Genomic DNA, 8087 nt, shown 5'->3' with positions numbered 1-8087 from the left:
CAAGTGCGACGCCAGCCCCCCTCCCAGCCTTTCCTGCCTGTTTCTTACATCAAAGGAGTTACATCTGTCCCACAAAATAAAAATTAAAGTAGCCTTGGCTTACCAGCAGTTACACTTTCACTTTTCTCACCCAGCTAATTGTTTTAAAACTAAGTAGCTAATACAGCTGTCGGTGCAAACTTATTCATAATAGATGTGAACAAAAGGGCCGGTAGGTTTCATTCCTACTCAGCCCATCACGGAGCAGACAGACTAGCTACAGGGAGACGGGTTCTGCAGCCTGTGGCCCAGGGTCCCCTCTTCCCAGAGTCCCCACCTCACATGCTCTGACCCAGTCCACATGCACTGAGGGAAACACGGCTCCCCTGCCCAGCGGGCGCCCTCTGTACCGGGAGGCAGCCTTCTGCCTGCAGCAGTGACCCCTGCCCGAGCCGACCTGCCGCAGCGCCTGCGCACTCAGGAGTGAGCACGGGGCAGGCGAGGGCACAACTGCGACCTGATGGCATCTTTCCTTCCTTCCCTCTGACGCTCACTATGGTGCATCTTGACCACTGGCACTATTGCCATTGGCGGGAGGGGGGAAGAAACGTGCAGTACAGCTTGCTCTTAGCAAAGCAAGGGATCACTCTAGATATGGCTGTGGTGTAAGGTTTGCAAACGGCAAGGTGGTTAAAAAAAAAAAAATCAATCCCACAAAATGCATCATTTATCTGAAGTCTGAACCCCTTGCATATCCAGTGTAAATTTATTTTTTGACAGCATCCAATAAATCCCAGTCAAGTTGCTAAATTAAGATTCTTTACCATGGAAAGTGGTGTCGGAGCTCTTTTAGCAATGCTGATATGCCCTTGATTTTATGCCCGCGGGTGGTCTGCAGCAAGCTGTATTTGCAGAGCAGCATTAGCAAACAGAAGCAGTTGCACCATACATGAGTAACCTCTAAATTATCAGTAATTACATCTAATGAAATGTCCCTCAAAGTCGCTTTGTTACCTTCAAGTGACACTGTAAGGAACCTGCCCATCTCGCTAAGCGGACTTCTCAGCAGCCTCAGTCTCCTGCTCTGAGAGCTTCTCTTCTGACAGAACTGACATCCACGGCGACACCGAGCGGGTGATGCTCTGCTTGGCCAGGTTGTAGTGGTTGATGACGGTGTAAAATTTCTCCCGGGCGTTGGAGTCTTGCTCCGCATAGTAGCTCTCCAAGCCTTCTGGGATGCACTGGGTGTTCTGAAAGACAAGCCACCCCCTGAGATGCATGCACCGATGCAGGAGGGAGGCCCGTGAGTCTCCAGGTGGCACCCAACCCGTGGTCACTGAGCACCTCCCCGGGCTTGGAGGAAACTCAGAGATGAGCTGACTGCCTGACACTGATTGCGTGGTAACGGGATGGACGTCTGTACAAGGCCGTGGCGACGGGACTTACACAGCGGGCCTCCTGCTTCTTTAAAGATCTTACACTCGTGGCCATTGATTTTAAATCTCCTAGAAGACAATGGAACTTTTGACATGTCCACCAGAAGCAACATATTCAAACAGTGAAGGAAGGGAGTCAGAAGGGCTCCTGGGAGCAGGGATTGGGGGCACTTGACCCAAAGGAGCCGGTCCTCGGGGCAGGAGGACAGGGACACAGGCTGAAGAGAGGCCCGTGGCCAGAGCAGAGGGTGCAGAGCCGCAGGACACAAACGCTGGGGAGAAGGCAAGGGTCGGGGGGTCAGGACACACCACCTACAAGGGTCTGGTAGGGAGCTGTGTGACCTGGAGATCCAGAGAGCCCAGGAAGCCACGAGGACCCCATGAGGGCACGTGAGGGTGGGGGGCTCTCGGGGGGCAGCTGTCCGCTAAGGGAGAGGCACTTCCCTACAGCTCGTGGAACCCGGGGGTGGGGAGGTCAGTCCCTAGCTCTCGTCCGCTCACCGGGGGGTCTAGGGCCCCCAAAAAGTCAGGCTACCTTCCCTTGTCCATCCAGCAGCCGGGCTAAGCCGCCGCCCACCCCGCCTCCACGTCGCTCACCAGGCCCTGAGGAAGGGGTCGCGGGCTGCATTCTGCCTCCCCCCGCCCTTCCAGTGGCAGGCGGGCGCGTGGGGCCCAGCTCACGACACGCTTCTCAGCCCTCCCGGCAGCCAGTAGAAGCCATGGGGCTAACTTCTGGCCAACGGGGTATGCGGGGCTGTGACAGGAGCAGGTTCTGGGGGGCTCCTGCCCTCCACCGCTCCCTTCTCGGCGGCTTTGATTGCCTGGACTAACCTGCCTGGAGAGGGACAACACCCTGGGGGCCGGCAGTGCAACACGACAGAATCGGGGCTCTAGGGGGACCTCAGGGAGCCCCACTGCCTGCCAGCTGCGGCTTTAGTGAGAGAGAGAGAGAGAGAGAGAGAAACCTTCCATCTGGCGGAAGGCACGTTACCTGTGTCTCTAAGCAACCAAAGCATTACAGGAACGCCAAGGTCTGTCACACACTGAAGGGAGACTGCAGTAACAAGGGTCCTGGGCCTTGGCTACCTTCACAGTCACCAGGGAGACTTTTAAACCCCCCTGATTCCCAGCACCGCCCGCAGGGTCCGGCTGGCACCCCCGAGCAGCATCTCAGCCAAGGCCACCTCGCTGGCAACAGCGCAGCCAGGATTCTACCAACTCCTGGGGCCCAGCAGGACACCCCACTGCTCGATGCACTCCTCTGCCAATCTGGGCTGAGCAGTCTCCCAGCGTGGAGACCGTGACAGAGTCTCTGATGGTCACCAGGATGGCCGGTGGCGGCTACTGCCCTGTGGACGTGGGCGCCAGCCTGGGATGCCCGGGGGTCCTCCTCTGGGAGCCCTGTCCCTGCCCGACCCGGGTTTCTTCAGCCTCCAGAAGCTAAAGGCAGGTTAGCTCCGTCTCCGTTAAGGGGCTGCTCCCTGGAGTCTCTGCAGACCCAAGGCCCGTCTCCACATCCCAGCCCTGCCACCACACCGGTTCCTTCTGACAGGTGGCCAAGTGCCTTCCGGGCACAATGTCTCCCTGTGAGCTGAGATCTGTTAGTCCCATTTCAGTCACAGCAAGTGAGACCCAGAGAGGGAAGGGACCACAGGGCAGTGTGGGAACCGAGCTCCAACCCGGGTCTCTGCTCAGTGCACTCCAGACGTCGCCCCCCCACCCGCAAAGCTGCCGATGGTGACTGCTCAGCTCAAAGGCAGAACAGTGAGAAACAAGGCAGCGCGGTCCCCCCGGGGCGCCCGAGCAGGACTGTACGCCCTGGCAGCTTCAAGTCCCGGTCCCGCCTGGGCTCTCAGCATCCTCAGAGGTGGGTGTGGCAGAGCTCCGTCCGCAGGGCTCAGGGGGCTGGGCTGGAGCGGGGAGGTGCTGCCCGGGAGGAGCTGCTGAGGCCAGGACCAGGGGAACCCGGTGAATGCCACAGCCTTCGTCAAGCCCTCTTTGGGCACCAGGCGGGCAACGTCACCCAGTGGACCCGGAGGCCTCCCCACTGTGCCTCCCCACCTGGTATCAGGAGCAGCCACACAGGGCCGAACACATGATTTGTGGACGAGAGAAGGGACCACGTCTCAGTCTTAGAAAAGCTCCCATTTGAGCCACCGCAGAGGCTGGGCCGAGTGTGACCCAGGGCCTCCTGTTCCACCTGTAAGTGAGCGAGCTCCCTCTCCGTCCGGATGCTGCTTACAGGGGTCACCAGCCCTGTGTCTGCGAAAAGGAGTGTCAGCCTGAGGTTAACAGGCTCTCCTACAGGTGGGCTGCCCATCGGGTGCAGAGTCACTCACACCAGTTCTGGGCCAGGCCCTGGGGATACCACAGGCCCTGCGGCCCCGTGCCCACCCCGTGGCCTCCAATCAGGATCCAACTCTGCTGCTCACACTAGGAAGGGGCAGGTGTGGCCACTCGGCAGAGGGAGGGCAGCGCTACCTGGCGTGGTTACTGGCGGATGTGATGGCGCCATGCCTGGTCCAGCCCTGGCCCACCTGGCTGCTATTTCATCACTCATGGGTCTGGGAGGATGGCAGGTGGTGAAGGAAGGGATGTGGTTTGCGGGCAGTGGGCTTTAGACAGCTCTGGGATTTGCCAGAGGTTTATAAATAACTTGAATTTGACAGCAGATCCATCCATCCGCCTCTGTTCCCTGAGCCAGGGCTTCTCAGAGATGCATGGCTCACTGCCGCTGGTTTAGTGAAGATGGAAGGGAAAATAATAAACGCGTGCTTTCCCCACAGCCCTGATACCACCCTGCCCCACGGAGAACTGGTCTCCTTACCAGGTCACTGACCCTGAAATACAGACTAGAAACACCTGCCAGCTAGCTACTTCCAGGAGAGAAGTGACAAAGGGACGCAGTGTGTTTACGGCCCGGCGCCGCTGTACACAGCGTTTCTGTGGGCTGAGGCCGGCAGGAGCAGGAGGTCACGTTACAGGCCGAGGTCACGTTCTGCCTGAGCCTCAGTCCCCTCGACTAAAGAAAGGAGCTGATGAGGACTGCCCGGGCTGCTGTGAGGACTGCAGCCAGCGCAGCACGGCGGACAGCAAGGATTAAAAGCCCACAGGGGCCCGCTGAGGTCATGCATGCCCTTCTGTCATCGGCGTCCTGAGCCCGGCCACGCCTGGGCACTGGGGAGCCGGGCTACTCTGCAGGGGCAAACCGTCTGTTCAGCCCAGGGCCGGCCCTGCAGGTGAACTGGCCCCTGTCCAGCAGGCCGGCGGCCACCCTCCTCCCCCACCTGCAGTGTCACCTCCCCTTCACTCTGTCCTTGCCACCAGCACAGGGTCTGGCAAGACATTCTGAGGCCACCAACACCTGCTGGGCAGTTAGTGACTCTGCTCCAGGCTCGGGCAGGCCTCCAGATGGGATGGGGCATCCCTGCCCTCCAGGCACCAGGACAGACGGTCCCGCTACCACCCACACAGTGAGGCTGTAAGACAGGGGTGCTGGGGAGGCACTGTCGGGGGGGGGCGTGCTGGCGGCAGGCAAGACCCTGGGGGAAGATGGCTTCCAGGGGGTGTCCGGGAGCCACACAGGAGTAGGATGGGGTGGGAGCTCCGGGGAAGCTGCGACCTGCCCCCTTTGGCTGGAGAGACCCCAGCATAAACACGTCAGCTGTGGGTGAGCTCAGAGAGGTCACAGAGCTTCTAACGTGAAACGATAACTGGACGGGTGAGGGAACCCAGGAAAGTGTCCCAACAGCCCTGGCCCACGGTCCAGGAGGCCTAGCTATTAAACCTCACATGCAAGCTCCCCGAAAGCAAGTCAGTCTACGAGGAGCACCCAACTGTAAACACCTTGCAGGCTCTGGGGCAGTTTTCTCCCATCGTGTTTAAGACCTTTCTGTAACACTCATCCAGGGCCTTCATGGTTTAAAAAAAAAAGCAGAAACCTAGGATCCTCCCCAGCCCACATCTGCCTTTTTAAATCTCCTCGTGACACTCCTCAGCTTGGGGCCCCCTGCAAAAGGCTGGCCCGCGCCCCTCTACGCATCCCAGAAGCTCGGGCGCCTGTGCCCATCAGCCCTTCCCTCGGGGCCCGGGGTCAGCAGGCCCGGCCCAGTCTGTCCTCAGCACAAGGCCAGCCCACGGCAGGTGCACGCCAGCACCCCCCCGCTCATTCGGGTCCCAGCCTGGACGAGCACCGTGCTCCCCCAGGAAGGGGTGGCCACAGGCACGCAGTCACCCACGTATTCCTTCTTGCCTAACTCTTGGCAGCATCCACGTCATCTGGACATCGGTCTGCTGGCTTGCTGCTAGAACATGAGCTCCGAGGGCAGGCCCCTGACACACCCTGTGCCCCGTGGCACGCCCAGCACCCCACCACGCACACAGGAGGTGGCAGTTAATAAACAGATGCCGAATAAAGAAGGACGTGCAGGGTGTGACTTTGGGTACGATGTCTCTGTACTCAACTTCCTGTTGGTATAAGGGGGTCTAATGGCATCTACCCCACAGGGTTTCTGGGAGCATCAGAGATCCTAGTTAAAAGCTCCTTGTAAACTGTCGGGTGGTGGCATGTGATACACACGTACGAACACGCAGAAAGGAGGGAGGAAGGGGACACACACACACTCACACCTTCCCTTCTCCAGCCTTAGCCCGAGGGCCGTGGGATACAGGGCAGCAGCTCCCCAGCCCTCCCAGTGACCTTCTCCAGGAAGGACACCACCCATTAGACACCAGTGGAAAATGCCAAGTCCCCAGAGGCGGAACAGTCTCTCAGGGGCTCTAAATTCCCAAGGCTGGCTGTGCACCGGAACCACCTGCAGAGCCTTTTCAACATGCACACACCTGCCGTCCAAAGCTGCTGTGAGTCCGAGGACTGGGCCTCATCTCCCTGGCTCCCCCTGGACCAGGTTATCTAGCAGAACCTGGCCTTGCAGGACAGGGAGTTTGGGCCCACTCCTGCCTCCATCTCAGGCACAGAGAGAACGAGCCCGGAAGGAAGCCCTGCATCTTCCTGGTCAGGCTGTGGCCGCAAGTATGGCTGCCGTCTGCCTGGACAAGGACTCCAGTCCCCAGGGAAGTGGTCCTCCGTGCACCCGGCTTCCCTCAGGGCGCGGCTCCTGTGTCACCTTGGCTCCTCCTCCTTGACCTCAGGTCCTCCCCTCCCGCCCCGCCCCCGCCTCCCAGATTCACTCCTGCTCCATCCGCAGCACCCAGACCTGTCTAGACCCGCATCTCTTCCCTGGTCGCCTGCAGCAGCCTCCTGTCCCTCCCTTCCAATCGGCAGCCTCCCCAGCCACCCGAGTGGCCATCCCATCACCTCCCTCTCCTCCAGCAGCCTCTGGCCGGCACTCCAGTCTGGCCACAGCTGGCTCTTCCCCAACAAGGACTATGTACGGACCGGCCCAGCCAGCACCTGTGCTGCTCCTCCCCTCGCCCACCTGGCTCAGCCCTGCCGTCCTCCAGCATCAGCTCATGTGCTGCCCTCCTCGAAGTCCCAGCCCTCTGGGTCAGCCTCCTTTAAACCATGTTGTCTCCTGAGCCTCCCAACAGATCAGAACTCCTCCAGCCGCAGCCCAGGGTGTGCACGGGCTGGTGGAAGGGGCCGGGGGCTTCGCCCTGCCCAGACGCCCTTCCTCAGGTCCCTGCACGGCGCCCCCACGGGCCTCTTACGTGGTGGGCACAAAACGCACACTCGCTGAGCGCAGAAGGGCTCAAGTGTCAGAAGCCTTGAAGCTGTGGAAGGAGGAACCCATACGAGGGCCTGTGTCCCTCACATCAGCAGCTCCCAAACCGCAGCCGCCCAGTGGCAGCGGGCGACCCGGCTTCTTCTGCTCGTGCCCAGCAGCACACAGAGCCGGGTCCTGCTTTCATCCCAGCAGCGCCAAATCCTGGGACTGATCATGTTTTCCTCTTCGCACTGGCTCTGGCAAGTTCAGAACCAAAAAGGGGCCCAGGTGCTGAGTGTATGGGACATGGGAGCAAGTCCACGGCCCGTGTGTTTCACTCCTGCTTCCTTCACCCCACCCCCTCCCTTATTTTTCTCCCCTTAATCCTGCGGCCCCATGTGTCTGCTTCTCTGCCACTTGGAGCCTTTGGGGAAGGAGGCATCATCACATCAGCAAAGCGAGCATCGAGCGCGGAGAGCCCAGCAGCATGGCGGGCAGACCAGGGTCTGCGGTCGGGGCGCTGGGGTCGCCCGGCCCTGGTCCCAAACCCCTGAGTGGTGGTGCAGGTCTTCCTCTCCCGGGACCTCTGCTTCCTGGCATGTCCCCTCATCACTCACTGCCCCCCCAGGGGATGTGCTAGGCCTGCAGACAGGAGCCTCCCTTTCACAGGCCCCGCCGTGACCCCCGCTTCCCTGCCCCCAGGTCCCCATGAGGAGCTCCCGCCAGGCCCCAACACCGCCCCTGCCGCTCTAGCCCTGTCATGAGTCACGCGGGGGGACAAGGCGCAAAGGCATCAGGGGCCCAGGGGATGGGGGGGGCTTACCTTGAGGACGAAGCCGTCGGGGCAGGCACGGTCATACTTGTACACCTTGTAGACGACCAGGAAGACGACACAGGTGAGGAAGGCCAGGGCAAAGAGCACCAGCACGGACACCTGTGGGGGGGGCGGGGCTGTCAGCACGGCTGAGGGGGCGGCCACGCAGACACACCCACACACAGATGCACA

The 8087-nt window shown here is 60.5% G+C and overlaps 1 protein-coding gene across 3 annotated transcripts in view; it reads right to left on the bottom strand.

The window, feature by feature from the left end:
- Positions 1 to 755: 755 nt before the first annotated feature.
- Positions 756 to 8087, bottom strand: part of NSG1 (neuronal vesicle trafficking associated 1) — a 29571-nt gene continuing 22239 nt past the window's right edge. For 2 of the 3 annotated variants that reach the window (XM_065877773.1, XM_065877774.1), the window contains 2 exons: positions 7905 to 8015; positions 1029 to 1229 (listed from right to left, as the gene is read on the bottom strand). In XM_065877773.1, the coding sequence (XP_065733845.1) occupies positions 1029 to 1229; positions 7905 to 8015 (312 nt within the window). Of the gene's footprint in view, positions 1230 to 7904; positions 8016 to 8087 lie in introns of all 3 variants that reach the window. The other variant, XM_065877772.1, reaches the window with a different exon arrangement.

The sequence above is a fragment of the Phocoena phocoena genome, chromosome 5, assembly GCF_963924675.1.
Source record: "Phocoena phocoena chromosome 5, mPhoPho1.1, whole genome shotgun sequence".
In the NCBI taxonomy this organism is placed as follows: Eukaryota; Metazoa; Chordata; class Mammalia; order Artiodactyla; family Phocoenidae; genus Phocoena; species Phocoena phocoena.
This window is presented reverse-complemented; position numbering and strand designations above follow the sequence as displayed.